General features: G+C 32.1%; 2 protein-coding genes across 2 annotated transcripts in view; one reads left to right on the top strand and one right to left on the bottom strand.

Annotated features, from left to right (window-relative positions):
* LOC119640762 (N-sulphoglucosamine sulphohydrolase) overlaps positions 1–3,959 on the bottom strand; it is a 6,374-nt gene extending 2,415 nt beyond the window's left edge. Inside the window, exon 1 of the mRNA XM_038038989.1 lies at positions 3,454–3,959. The gene's annotated coding sequence lies outside the window, so the exon portion shown is untranslated. The remainder of the gene's footprint in view (positions 1–3,453) is intronic.
* Positions 3,960–6,577: 2,618 nt separating this feature from the next.
* The window catches only part of LOC119640730 (putative mediator of RNA polymerase II transcription subunit 24), a 23,123-nt gene continuing 13,747 nt past the window's right edge, over positions 6,578–15,953 (top strand). The window contains exons 1-3 of the mRNA XM_038038938.1: positions 6,578–6,617; positions 9,602–9,701; positions 10,431–11,280. Coding sequence (XP_037894866.1) covers positions 10,509–11,280 — 772 coding nt within the window. The 5' untranslated portion in view covers positions 6,578–6,617; positions 9,602–9,701; positions 10,431–10,508. The remainder of the gene's footprint in view (positions 6,618–9,601; positions 9,702–10,430; positions 11,281–15,953) is intronic.

Genomic DNA, 15,953 nt, shown 5'->3' with positions numbered 1-15,953 from the left:
AGTAGTAATAGTATTGGTTGTACTATATTTATTATTGCATTATATAAAATATATTCCGTCGTCTCTAATTATTTAATGTATTTATTGCGGGTAAATTTGCAAATATTGAAAATCAATCTAAGAAAGAAACTCATCACAGTTATCGGCCTAAAACGTACATGAATTATGAAGTACAAATCTAGGAAATTCCGCAACCGGCTTTAAAATATTCGCATGAATATCAAAATTCCAGTCAATTTTATTGGGCTTAATGAAAGTGTTTAGCCTTTAAAAGTCGTTCTACGAAAATTATTTAAAATAAATCATCCGGTTTTAGTCGATTCTTAATTCCACGTTCATCAAGTATGTGTTTTTCTTAAAAGGTTTCTCTTACCGATTTTCGTGTAAACAAGTATGCGATGTCTTCATCTGGTTTCATCAAAAAAAAAAGAAAAGCAATTAATACCTTCTCCTAGCGGGAATGCCATAGAAAAGCATTCGAATTTCTATTTTGAATGTGCCCCCTTTTGTTAGCAAATCTAAAATTTATATAGAAGAATATTTAATATATATTTGAATAGCATTTCATTGGTACTATTTGTAAACATAAGATACGTTTAAATTCAGGGCGCGACTAAATTGTTGCGTATAAATTGACAATAATTCAGGATGCGACTAAATTGCTGACGGCGGTGGATCAACTGTTATTTTCCATTTTCTTGTGGTAAGAGTCTCTATGCGTCCTTATGTGAAAAATAAACAAAACTCTTTTACAACAACAAGCGGATGATTTAAATGAAACTAATCATACAAAACAATCACAAGACATAGCCCAAAAAAATAACAATGTTCAAAATGTAGACATTTTACGTGGAAAGTTCGCCTGCCTGTTCCAACAACTCCGCCTCTCTGTTCCAACAAGTTCGCCCCCCTGTTTCCTGTAGGTATAACGAGTTTCTACAAGTGTTTAAGGAAGCATCAAACGCTAATGATAATGAAATCGAAATTAAACATCTGCTGTAACTAACCTTAGTTATTGCATCATGCGCCTAAAACATGCCGTGAATAGGAAATCGTTCAATATATTCCATTTATATTCAATCTAAGGTGTCGATATATCATTCTTTTCAATTTATCGAAAGCAATAATTTAAGGAGGATTTTGATGAATTAATATGTGTGAACTACAATTGGAGACTCCGAAAAAACCAAATGTATAGTTATGGTAAGGAGGGGTAAAATAACTTTTGGGTTAGCCAGTTAATATCAATGCGTGTGCAAAGTTAAGCAAGCATAAGCATCCTAAAGTAATAATATTTTCTGTAATGCTCTCATATTCATCGCCTATATGTTTTAATTTTTCTAATAATTTACGGTTTATTTGTCGCTTAGAGGGAGAATTTCTCAGTTCGGTTGCAAATATATGATGAAAGTTGACGATATTGATCTACAAAAGTATTTGCACTATATGTGTTAGTCTACGAAGACTTTGGGGCGAAAATCAACTCTTTACGCAAATATCACTTAACGAAACCACGAAACGGCGTGTATTACAAATGTAATATTAATTAATAAACGCTTTTACTTAATGTCAGTATAACGGTAAAAAGTATTCGTCTCGATACAATATTTCTGTGTTTTACTATAGTTGAGAACATTTTTTGAATACCATATTTTCTCTCAGAATTTTCTCTCGCAGATAATTTGGACAAGAGAGACCTTAATGTGTGTTTGTGTATATGGAAAATAAGAATTTGTTACTTTAGAGAGTAAGTAAATGAGCGAGAATAGTATTTGGCAATAAGTTTCTATTAAGAATTGTTTTTGTAACTGTTTTTTCCGGCGTATTGGAAAAATGTCGTTTAAGCAACATGAGTTCTTTGTAGTACAATTCAATTTCTTACGGAATGGAATTAACGTATATACAATTTTTAAAAGAAACGCTGGCAATCCTGGCAGCATAGCAAAAGGAACATGTGCATGAGCGCAAATCGTAGTGAGAATGATTGAGTTGTACAGCAAAATAAATTTTACTCTGGCAATTAGAATTCGTACAGATTCAAACAGCCATTCGGGAGTCTAGAGAGCAAAAAAAATTCCACCTTGCAAATTGAGAACGCCACTCGGGGTTCTAGAGAGCAAGGAAATTGAATTCTCGCAAATTCAAAAAACCACTCCGGAGTCTCTATAACACATCATTCAGTTTTTTTTGCTTGCTGCGCGTTGAATAGTTGCGGATGTGTGTGGTTTTTTTAATTTAATCCACAAGAAAAAGAAAACGAATTTTATGTGAAAGCGATATCAGCTGTTTACTACTCAGTGCAAAAACTACTAAAAAAAATTGGAAAATGCTTTTTTGCTAAGGAGTTCTTTTACAAAGTTCATAATTGCGTAATTGCGTGAATAAGTTCTAATGAGGAAAGAACGTGAAAATTATCAATAACATTGTTAATAAAAACAATAAATACATTCTTAAATAATTCTATCAATTCTAAGAATAGTTTTAAAAGCGTTTACAAGTGTTGTCTTTTTACTTGCGTTCGATTTATTACAGCATACTTTTAAGCATTGTTAGAAAATCAAATCAAAAAAACATTTAAAGAGCCAAATTCTAGTTTTACCCATACTATGCTGACTAATATAACCGTTTTATCGGCGGAAGAGTTTATTTCGGCACTAAACAAACTAAGCAAAGCACGCACTCGCAGTTTATATGTGTATGCTATGCAATATATTAAAAACGTACAAAACTGTGTTAGCGGTAAGTTTGCCGATAATATTGCAATTTTCTTTACGCTTCGCAACAACTGCTTGATGTGCGATAAAAACGTTGCGAAAGAAAACAATATTATCATAATTTCAATTCAACGCCTTATTATTAAATTGCAATTTCATCAACGTGAAAGCCGAATGAGAAAAACTTATATGCTCTTCAAGAACTGCATAAACCACACACAATGTGCGGTAAGCCATTCATTTTAATTCATTTCTCTGAAAAATTTCTTATAAAACTTGAAACTATTTTGTTGATGTTTTTATTGGGCCACGTATGTTTTTATGTTTTATCACCTCAAATGTTACGTACTTATTTTGTTTTTTTTCTTCTTTATATTAACGATTTTACTTTGTCGGTCATAGAATGATTAATCTGATGGAGCCGAAAAAAATGAGTGTCTAAAACAATTAATAAATTTGCAGATTATTAATAATACTTGGACTCTTTATAATTCGGAACTAAATTTTTTATATCTTTTTTTTTTTTTTTTGGTATGTTGAACAGAGATGGACTAAGCCAATAGATTTGTGGCTTATATGTCCAAAATTTTTTATATCAAGCTACAACTTTTCTTGAAACGAAAACAACGATCTCTTCCTGTTTTACTCCAAGGGAAAAAGAAAAAAAAAAAAAAAAGCTACCATTGTTCTTTTTGCCACTAAAGAAGAAAGAAGATATTTGAGGTGATTACCTGATTACCTTTTTCTCTTACATTGCCGAGCTCTTCTCTTTACGTTTTGTTATTGTAGTCGCAAACATTTCAAAACCCGTAAAGGGTCACATATCCATCGGAAAAGGGGTTATTTGACCATGGCATATTTGCGCCTTTCAACCAAGCTTGCAGCACGACCATCTAACGTAATCCTGCGCACGTAGTCGGTAAGTTGGTTGAGATGTGCCGTTTCAGCTCTTTCTGTGAGCTTCTTTACACGTCTTCCATTCGATTAACGCATCTTAGTCGAAGCAATAAATTTTGCTTTAGAAAATGAAAGAGAATTTTACCGAGGGCATGTCAGTAGAAATATATTCATTAACGATCCGACGCAAAGATGAATACAGATGATCGACAACTCGCACATGTGTTTCATGCGCAAAAATGCTACTTTGATCTAAGGAACCAATTTAAAAGACTTTCTTTTCCTCATTCGTTCCTGAAAATCTCGTAGGACGATTATGGAGGACACCTTCGTTATTGCTTCGCTCATCTAAGACATAATTAAAGGTTTTAGACAATTTTAAAAATTTTTTTACTTATATTACTTAATATATTATCAGTTTAACTGCTCGTTTGCCACCTGTCTTATGTGCTTATGTGCTTAAGGCAATATTGTCCGCAAAATTTTTTCGCTGAAGGTACAAATTATTATCTAAAAATAGTTGAGAATTTTCAAATTTATCAATTTGTTAAGCTGTCATTAAACTTTATCTTCGACTTAACTTTAATACGGCAGATACAAGCAGATAACTAGTTAAGTAGTAGTAGTTAAGTTGTGTATGGACGATATTTTTTTTCTAAATTAATATTTTTGAGATTTAAAGTAAATAGGCAAGATTAGATAAAATAAACATTGAAATAATAATTTTAAGCATTGATATTACTTCAAGATTACTTCACATTATCATTCATATTTGATAGTGCTTTGACTGAGTAATGAGTCATATATATAGGGCGTTATTGAGTATTCTTAGTGGTAATAAAATCATTTGTTTGCTTCATTTATATTTACTTTTTATACCTGCTGCTCTGGCTTTATATAAAGCGAATTATTTATTCCGGTTTCTCTGCTCTTCCGTACTAATTGAAGCGAAATAAGGTCAATAAGCCGATATTTATATATTAAATCGTTAAAATTATTCAGCAAAAGTAGGCCCGAAGTTTCTTAACCTTGTACAAGTTCAAATATTAGCTTGCCAGCCGGACAAGTCCTATTTAGATAGAGTTATCAATACTGTTAATTTTATTATTTACTTTAGGATTTGTTTTTCCTTTTTCTTCTCTTTTTTTTTTTGCACCGGCATTATATGTACGTACAGCGATATGCACGCAATGTATTTGAACAAAAGCAAATATATATATATATATAATTCACATCATATGATTGTTTTAAACTTGTTGATGACTCATTCTTGTAATCAAAATGCATTGCTGCCTTTGGAACACATTCTTATAGCGTGTTAGAAAGAGAAAAAGGGTTTGTTGTTAATAGCAGATGTGAAAAAAACACAAAACCTATAATTCTTAGAATCGCGATATGTGTTTTTTAAAAAAGCTTTGCTTTGTCTAAGTATAAGTGAGAAAGATTACTGCGCTCACTAATACATTAAAAAAAGTTATACTCTCACAAAAATTAAATTTCCCTGTATTTAGCATAGTGAGAGCATGTTGCTAAAGCTCGGAAAAACTTTTTTTATTTCTAAATTATGTAGAAGGTAAAGCACAATAAAAAAACTTTAGACATTGCCCCTAACTGCAAATGTTTCTCCTTTAATATAAACTGCTTTCGTTTCACCTCTCAATATTGAAGGCCCCTTTCGTCATACAGATGTCACTACATGTTTTGTTTTTTTTGGCGTTATATCGAAAGCTTTCTTCATTTCATTATTCATTGTGGATTATAATTACTGCAGATTTTATGAATTGATTATTAACATAACCAGACAATACATATTTATAAAAACTTCTCCAACTCTAAAGGGTTTTGCCTTAAACGCAGTTTTGAGAAGTTTGTTTTTATTTGAGTTTAGTTGTAAAAAAGATTACTAGGCTTAACGAAGGCGAAAGATAGTACCGTCATATAAATGTGAGAAGTTATGGTATTAACAGGAGCACACTTTCTCTCGTAAGTTAGGATGAAAAAGCCAAGGTAGTATGAAACTTTACCTTGCAATCTATTCCGATAGCATGTTTAAAATCTCATATATTTCTTTATGTTGCAACCTTCGCCTACCTTTTTTCATGCAGCGAAGCTGGAATGTAGGCAATTGGCAACAATATGCATTTAATGGATAGTTTGCTTCTGAGTTCAGTAAACCTTAATATTGCAGCTGTTTCGATGTCAACAGTGAACAATAGTTATGTTTTCTTTAAAATAAATAAAAACTGATCCACCATTTACGCAATCCAAGTTGAAACTCAGATACATACCACAAACGCATGCCACAAATACATACTACAGCTTTATATGAACACACAGCACCAGCACCGACCAAAAAGTATATTGTACCGACATTGGGATTTTTTTATACTATCTTTTTCTTATTATTCTCTTAATATGGATCTCTCTCTCGCTCTCTGTTCACATACACATCGTATAAAAAAAGCTGTTAATAATACATATGCATAACCAAACTAGTTGATGAGCAGCAGCAAATCTTAGTGAATTTCACAACGGCAGGCAGTTTGAACTGTTCGTTAGCGTTTGTCTTAAAATCGCGTTCGAGCGAAATCCAAGTGTACGTTGTTATACAGTGTGAACCAAAAGAAAAAAAATTCTCCACTTTAAAGAAGAAAAATATCCTAAATTTATATTGAGTGAGATTTAACAGAAAAATTCATCCAAATTCTGGATCTGATAATAATAATAAAAGTCGTGTACTTGTTACATTTTGATAATTAATTTAATAATTTTTTAATCTGAATATCAAAAAAGAAAAAAGAATATAAAAGAAAAATTCTATAATAGCCATTTTGTTCATAAAACGAAGAAGAAGAAAAATAAAGAGGAATAAAGAAAAAGTAATTGAAAAATTTCTCTTAACAAAAGCAAATTGTGAAAGATAAAAAAAAAAATAAAAATAAATAGATTTACAAATTTTTTTTTCTTGCCTTCAATTTTAATTGCATCTGTGCAGATTTTTTAAATGTAAGTTGAAAATAGACGACATTATTATCATCAATGCTAGAGTTGGTTTCCAATGAATGAATCGAATTTATTAAACTTTTTCGAACAATTAAATAAAATCGGTTTCCAAGTAATATTCTAAAATAAATATTGACACGTATGTGATTGCATATATATGTATGTATATATATGCAGATGGGAATTAAGTAGTGGAAGCAAATTCTAAGAATTTTTTTGTACTGCGTACAAACGAAAAGCTTGTGATGTGTATTTGTAATAAATGTATGTATACCTACACCCATTTATACACACATATGTGTAGCTTCTTTTGTATAGGAATTGCAAATAGCTTAGCTACATCACAAAAAACAAGACCTGTGTGCAAAACATGTTCTTTGTTTGAACACATTCAATAAAGCGCAATTGTCGCCATATTAGCTTTTTGCCGGCAGCCATATTGTAATTTTTTTTTCTTCTCAATGTGTACATAACAAAAATAACTAGAAAAACAGAATTGCTAACGATATAGCTACTCGTTCATAACGACGACAATAATAACACAAGAAAAGAAAAAACAAATACATAAGAAAAACCCAATGATTATTTATGTAAACTGTTTAATATAATTAATTATTTATTATGAACAAATTTTGTAGAGAGCTTTTCAAAAGACAATTTAATGAAAGGGAAATAAAAAGCTTTATTGCGGGAATTTCTCTAATTGCGTGAATTTTTTCCGATTATATATTTCCAGCGATTAAGTAGTGGGCAATTTTTTATCTTAACATGTTTAAAAATTTGTTTAAAAAACCAATTATCAGAAAATTGTATTCTTTAATCTATTGTTGAAAGCAGGAGATATATTTAATGTGTATAAGCAATAACTTTCAATAAGCAATTAACTATATATGAAACAAAATACCGTTTTGAACCAAGGGCGGGTATTGCGAGAACCATAATCACCTAATATTCAATTTCTTGCTTTTAACAAGAGACTGAAGAAACCACAAAAATGGTAAAAAATTGACTCATCAAATAGGCTTCAGAGACGATCTTAAAATATTTTAAACCTTTCGTATATATTTAGTATACATGTTTAGTATACATTTCGGACTTGTTTAACTATTTTTATACCTGGATTCTCAATTAATTGGTTAGGCTTGCAACCAAACAATAGTACCAACGACAATAATGAATTGTGGTATACCTTACTTCCAAATAGAATTAGCGTATTAGTTAATAGTATAAGGTCGTGGCATAATTGTGACTAACATCTATGGCAGCGTACTCATATACTTGTCGTCAAATTGTAGGAAGTTTTTCCACAAAGCAACAGTTTGGATTTCAAAAAACAATGGCTGTTACCAAGTTAAAAGAACTGACATTGATTGACATTACCAAGATCAGGGAATATGTTAGAGATACATAAAAATTTCATTTCATTTCAGCATTAATTTTTTTTAGTCTAAGAATTCAATTCATTAGTCTAAAATTAAAATAATAATAATAATATTTTGAAACGGAGGCTTTAAAAACTATTGACTTGACTCGCAGACCGCAGTAAATAGTAAGGCTAAGGGCAATGTGTGATATATTGGTTGCGAAACTATACTTTATGTAATGCATTTATTTTCGTGCGACTGCAAACATGTAACTTTGACATGAATTTAACACGAAAGCGAGATAAGATAAGAGAATCTGTTTCGCTGTTTGAGCGGATGAGGGTGGTATGACGCACGAACATGCATTCCTAAATTATTTTGATAACCAAAACATTGCCTTCCGTATTTGTTATAGAACACCCTACAGCAATCTTTAGGAAATCTTGATTGCGTGCAAATTATTTTTAAACGTTGAAGAAAACGGCGCGTCGGCATATATAGGGCATTCTTATTGGCTTTGTCTCTTTAATCTCAAGAAACCGAAAAAAAATTGAGGGTAAACGCGTTAGGTAAGAGAAAGCGGGGGAACCCCCCTTTAAAATATCTAATCCGACTTGATAGCTTTGATTGCTATTTTTCAATTTATGCCAACCATAAAAGAAAATAAGAAAAAGGCCTGTGCTCAATTATTTCCTTCGATATTCCTATCGCCGATACCTATATCGAAATGTTTCCAATATTTAACGAACTCAGCTAATCATTTCTTGTTCAATTGCCATCTTTATTTTATTTATTGAAATTTTAAAACATTTTTTTTCGCAAATTTGAATAACAATTGGGTAAGACATCATAATTTTATAATATATACAAGAAGCAAATTGCTTCATGTGTTTATTTGAGATAAAATTTGGTTGATATTGCTAAGAAACTAGAAAGAGTATATGAAGCATAACGAAGATAGGATAGTGGGAGAAAATTATTCTCTTAAAGAAAGAAGACGTTCTATTAAGTGGTGTAAAAAATGTTGAACTAATAGAAGAACAAAATAGACATGTTGCTCTCTTGCATTTAATTCGCATACATACTGACACTTCTATTTAATCGATATTTTGTGTTTGTTTGTGCACTTAATAAAGACTTCATGGTGCATCTTTCCGCTCTCTTGCTTACGCTACTACCATAATCGCAAACAACTGTTTTGCAACGAATTCGTCGTTGATAGTAATCAAAATTGAATGAAATTGAAAAGAGAGCGGAGAGTAATAGAGAAATAAATGACTTATTTACTCTCGCATTAATGTATCGTATGTAAGACATGAAAATTAAAGGGGAATTTAGAAAGAGCATATTGTATTTATTTCTTACGTTGGGCAAAAATGAGTCATCATGACAAAGTGTTTTTACTGTTTTCTAACTAACCTCAAATTTTTATTTATTTTTTTTTTTTTGTAGTAAATTTAGCCGAATAAAGTGTATAGTTGCATGTAAATATTATTATGTTTACAAATAAACATGTGAAAATACTCTTTGCATAAATGAAATGAAAAAATGTACCGTTTAATTTCAATTAAATAAATTTGAAAATAACTAATGTTTTTGTTTTGCGTATCTATATACTTGCAGTGTGAGTGAAATAGGTGGTGGTGCGCATAAGGACTCTTTTTAGAGTTTGTTCAGAGGTCGCCTTAAGATTTCATTGCTTGTTTTCAACGGTGAATTAAAAGTAAGTAAACCACAAGACAATAATAATAATATTATATAAGTAAAATTTAATAATAATGCAATCGAGTATAAGTTGGTTTTTTTGTTATTATATTATCTTAAATTCATTTCGCACAGTGATTATAATCAATAATTTTTCATCATTATATCATTGTTAAAGAAGTCGTTCCAGGTGATATCAAAAGTTAATGTCGGTCAAAAGAAAATTCTTTTAAATAATTTATTAATAGCCATAAATTATTATAAAAATTTGATCACACATCCTTGAATACATATATCTATATATATGTAAATTTGTATATATATATATATAAACTAAACTTGATGATATCACTTTAGGAAATGCTATTAGAAAACAATTCCTTCAATGAAAGGATTTGGTTTTTCTTTATTAACATAATATTTTCTTCTATTTTCTTTTACATTTAAAACGCAATTGCTCCACTCATTAACTCAACTCTATAAACAAAACACGAACTTTTCCGTATCCTTAAAATAAAAATAAAAACACTCTGGTTTCCGCAAAACTTATTCATTTGATGATGATATAAAAATAATCATTCATTAATGGAATATTATACGTACATACGTACTCGTTGGATGATACGAAAAATAATATACGAAAATTTGCTTGTTGTACCTTTTCTCGGGAAAACGTTTTTGAAAAACGTTTGAAAATTTATGGATAAAAAAATATATTAAAAAACATATTAAACTTAAATGTATGTAGCCTCGTTCAAGATGGCTTTCCACATCAACGATATCCAATGCAGCCAATCACGGCCAAAAAGATATTCAAACAATACCAATGCAAATACCAATACCAACGATAACAGCAGAAGCGGCATTTCCAGTAACAACAATCAAAACAGCAACAACAACAGCAACAACAACGGTGCCACCGAACAAAATAATCAAAAAAACCGAGAAAACGAAAAATTTAATATTAATGATCCGGGAGCCGCAAACACAAATGATATCAATACCAATAACAAGGGTGCAATCGATGCAAACTTCCAATTGCGATCAGAAGAGCAATTTGAAGGCATTTGTCGAGGTACCAAAAACGAGTACGAAAACAAGAATATTTTTGCTTACGAGGCCTACGAAAACTCAATACATAAAGCTAATGCCAGAAGTGGTGTCAAAGAACGAGAACAATTTAAATGTAAAGACACCAACAACGACAAGTGTGAAAATAGAACCACAAACAAAAATTATAAGAGTGCCCTTTTTATCGAGGTCTCGAATGCAAAACGTTTTAGTGAAGAAAACAGAATTGAATTATTTACCGCTAAAGAAAGAAACAACAGAGACTCAGAGTCTAAATCAATTAGAAGTGATATCGAATTTGAATACGAATCAAAGCCAGAACCAAAGCGTTATCACAAAACCGAGCACAATAAACCAAATCAATTTGGATTGCTCGGAAAACCGAAAGCCATCGACATTAACTTCGATGGCCGAGATAGAATTGGCAAATGCCGATGTGAAGATGTCGCATTCACATGCGGAAATGAGTGGAGCAATGCCGCCTACTGCTACAGTTGAAGAGATAGATGTTCCGGTATTCATAGATGGTGAGTACTGTGTAACGGTAGATCAGAGCTTATAAATCATGTTTGTTTTTTGTATTATGCGTCTTCTGCTTACATTGTATTGTGTTTGTTCGTCCATGGAAAAAACATGCATAAACATTATTTATCTATCTATCATGAATTTCATTCATGCACTAAGAATATCTAACACAAATAAAAAAAAGTTGGAAAATATCAAGACCTCGACTTGTACTACTACTACATCATGCTACATACAATACAGCTCTGAACAAATGAAATTTTCATATGTAAACTCATCTCATAAACACACAGTGCAAAGAACCATTTATGGTCATAATTATGGAACAGATTAGTAGTTAGTTCATTTTAACTAATAAAGGTAAAATTGGTGGCAAAAGCAGTAGTGTAAGGCAAGGCTTGCTATTCAAAAGCAGGTTATTACGGCCAGTGTTGTTTCTTTTGAAACTGGTAAAGAAAAAAAGAGCAATTTGATCAATCATCCAGGTAAGATTAGATCAGCAAACGAACAATTATTAAAATTATTTGAATTTTTCCAAAACTCTGACATAAGCTAAAATTTTAATTACTTTCAAATTCTTAACCTTAGTCAATAGCAATGTCTTTAGCTATGTAAACAGTGAGATAACTTTACGGTACATTATATTCGGGCATTAAATAATAATTTGTTTAATACAACTTAACATACATATGCTAAATATTCTTAATTAGCATACGGACGCGTTTGAATTACTAAATAAGAAATTCTTCTTTCTGAAGCTTAAGCTTACCTCGTAGAGTAGGTTTACTTATCCCAGTTATGATACGTTGTCGTCATGTTTTCTTTTCATTTCTTTTTCAAAAATTTGTTGCCGTTTTTGCTTTCTTGTCACTTTTACTCATCGCTTGGGTTTTCGTTTACGGGCAATAACTTAACTGTAGATGTTTGTCAGGGCATTGTCAATGCAAGATTCTTCTTCTTGCATGCTCAGCTCTTCGAGATTTCGAATTTCATGGATTCATTTCATTCATTCATTTTGCTTGTGTACGATGACGTAGGTAAATAATCTTGCGCACGCCACGCCGAAGGAAAGGGAGTGCACACACACACACACCTTTCAATTGTAAATTTCCATAATAGACGTTTCTATTTAATTGGTTTGCAGCCTTTTTGTTATACCCTTTACCACTTAGATAAATAATATATTAACTTTCTCTATGGATTTGTTTAACATTTACAAGGTCTTCAGATATATGCAATTTTGAGTGCACCGCGTGAGCCGAACGTCAAATTCATTTACTGAATCGATTTGAAGGCTCGCTGACTTCCTTATAGAGGCATATTTATATTCGGTCTGTAGGGAAGCGGTACCGTTTTTTTAAAAATTATTCCTTTACATATCCCACATTTTCTGCCAACCTGCTTATAAGTAAATACGATTTTCATGCCACGCGCACAGTTTTTGGGCACAAGTTACCACATTTAATAACAATAATTGTTTTATGAGAGGACATATGTATATCTTTGACATTGCTGTAAACTCCATTACGTCATATAAAATAGTGATAAGAAGCTTTCATTTTTAACTTCAATGAACATAATTTAAATACGTAAAAACGCTGTAGTGGTTCACCGCTCAGTATTTCACATCCCACACCAGCCGACAATTATATGCATATAAGCGCAATGACTTTTCAAAATAAGTTGCTACAGGGCAAGTGGTCGAAAAAATAATGTCACACCGAATCATTTCCAGTGACGTTCGTCTTTGACTCAAAAGGGGTCAGTGTGCCAGATTTCATCAGAATATCTCAAAAATTGCGCCTTGTGGATTGAACATAAGAAAGGTAGACGGACAGACAAGTATCAGGATCACTTTCTGTATCGATCGATATACTAAAAGGTGGCCCTTCTGCGTATTGAATACATCCGCATAAACTTAATATATACTGTGGGTGAGGTAAAAAAAATGGCGTTTAGCGTTTAATGTATATTGAAAACAGTACAAGTAACAGGGAACAGGGTGATAACCTTTCCCCCACAATTAGTGTTAATTTTTTGTATGCCAGAAAGATGTAATATGTGAGGTTTAATGAAGAAAATCGCTCCACGATAATAACTTGATAAGTGTAACTAACTCGCAACTCGGAGATATACTTTTCGCATAGCAGGCCACATAAGAGTTGTCATGAACAGCAAAGTCTAATTTCTCCAATAGTTCGTGACGGAAATAGTCGAAGAATAATAAAATAATTGATAATAAAATTTGTTTTGTTATATTCTAACCACTTCATGTTCATGTTTTTGATTCCTGCCAATATAGGGGCCAGGCAAGAACGGGTCCCCGGTTAGTCGACTGCTGATATGCTTAAGAAAAAAAAACAAAGTGCGCTTGAGGAGTAATGGCTATCGAAAATCAACTTTAAATTCTAAAAGTCGGCAAATTCAATAACAAAAAGTAATTTAATCTATGAGTCATATTTATTTTCTAACCCACAATTAAGTTTCCCTTTTAAAGTGCTTAGAATATCGGATAATAAATTTCACGGAAATTATTTTATTCTTTAGAAAAAGTTTTTGTAATTCGTTTGACATTTAATCGAAGGGAGAGATAAGCGCTAGAATACATGCAAAGAAATGCTTAGCTAGCAATATGTACGGGAAAGGATACGTACTAAAATTTTGGAACTTTGGAAATTTTGATAAATTGAAAATTCGTTGAAACATTCGATTTTTGTAATGTCGTCCCCTCTACCAGATGCACTTCATCGAATGGAAAGAATTCTTTATAAATTATTATCATAAAATACAAAAGATTATAACTTGGATCTGTTGCCATGTGAAGGCTTACTTCAACCTTTGTTTGAGAACCTGGGTTTGCGAACTTTTATGTTGTTAAGGATCCGAGAATGCAGCTAGACACTGTAGGGTTATGCGTCGGATAACTATCTTGCATCAATTTTCGTCATGCCATACTAGAAATGAAGCTTTATTGCCGCAAAAAGGTTTATTATCTGCGAAGGAGTTTTAAGAAGAGTGACTTCATTCTATTCAAATTTTTACATCCATTTAGCTCCAAGTTAGCTGCTTAATTTATTCTTGATCCGCCTGAGTGGCCGAGTAGGCAAGAGTCTCGACTAGCAACTCAATAGTCGTGGGTTCAAACCTCAAGTGCGGTAGAGTTTTTAATGAAGCCGAAAGCCTTAGATGCTAGTGCTTTAAGACTTTAGTCTTAGTATTTTTATTCTCTGGCTAAACTTATAATAATAATAATAATAATAATAATTTATTCTTGACATATTGCAGAGTTAACGGTATTACCAAGGAAACATATCAGTAAATGATTTTTTTTTTGCATGACCTCTTTCTGATATAATCATTAGTTTTTATATCGAAAGGTGCTAATACCCTACACGACTTGTAGTGCAGAGTACGCAGTACGCAGAAAGGCTTAAGATAGATCGACCTTTTATTATATCGATCGATTTAGAATCATTTTCTGAATCAATCTAGGCCTGTCTGTCCGTCTTATGTCTGCCCACGGAAGTTTGCGTGCAAGCTGCAGTTCGCAACTTCTAAAATATTTTGGTGAAATTCGGTATACAGGGCGAACGCTACTGAAAATAGTTTGGATCGGTCCATTTTTTTGACCACGCCCTATTTTGAAAGAAATTTCTCTACAAAACTCGCTCTCTAATAGTATTTGGACATTCTAAATTGGTATGATGAAAAATCTGGTCCGACAGGTTCCATTTATTGAATCCTCTCGCAAATAACTGCTCATAACCGAAAGGAGTAATTTTTAATATTTCATAACGGAAATTAGTTCATAATAGCAACTTGACGTAGAAGTCAACTTTACCGAATTTGGATTTTGGATAGAGTAATGCGTAACTTTTGGTGGGTTGTTACCAAAACGAGTAAGTGACTGTATTAGGGCAAGTGGTGTAGGGTAACTAATAGGCGGCCTTGTCCGACTATAACGTCCTTGCTTGTTTTTTATTATTCCACTTCATTTATTTCGTCAATCCAATGGTTAGAACAAAAATGGAAATATTTTTCATAGGACAACTTCGAGCGCTACACTCTCCTACAGGGTGTACTCATAGGTATAGTCTGAGTTTAATGGAGTATATTCTTAGAGAGAAAATTGAAACAAATTTCGGACTGAGAAGTGACCCTGCTACACTTCATATCAAAAAACGTTATGAATCGATTGGGCTAATCTAGCTTAAGCCATTCTGGGTTTCATTGCATAAACCATGATGTGTTCTCCGCGCCGTAAATGTTTGCTAATAACAACTTTTATACTAAACCCGGGAATTATGACAAGAATTTTGTATGACAATAAGATCATTTCGGGACCATTGTCCATTACTTGATTATGTATGAAGTAAAGAACGATCGTTAAGAAGAAGTGTGTGTGTAGTTATTTTTCACCAAGAAGGTCGGAATAAATTCTACAAAGATTAATAAACAGGAAAGTTTAGTAAATTCCTTTATAATAGTTTGACTAACATTTTTTGCATGCTTTTGGAGAATTTTAGAAAGCTTCCGTTCTTACTTTAAAAATTAAATCTTTTATGCAAGAATTTTGGAGGATTACTGATCACTTTTATATAGTGTGCAAAGTCTATCCATGAAAGAAAACAAGAATCCACGATTGTTGAAATTAAAAACTTACCTCTCTCACACC

The sequence above is a fragment of the Glossina fuscipes genome, unplaced genomic scaffold (genome assembly GCF_014805625.2).
Source record: "Glossina fuscipes isolate IAEA_lab_2018 unplaced genomic scaffold, Yale_Gfus_2 127, whole genome shotgun sequence".
Taxonomy (NCBI): domain Eukaryota; kingdom Metazoa; phylum Arthropoda; class Insecta; order Diptera; family Glossinidae; genus Glossina; species Glossina fuscipes.
This window is presented reverse-complemented; position numbering and strand designations above follow the sequence as displayed.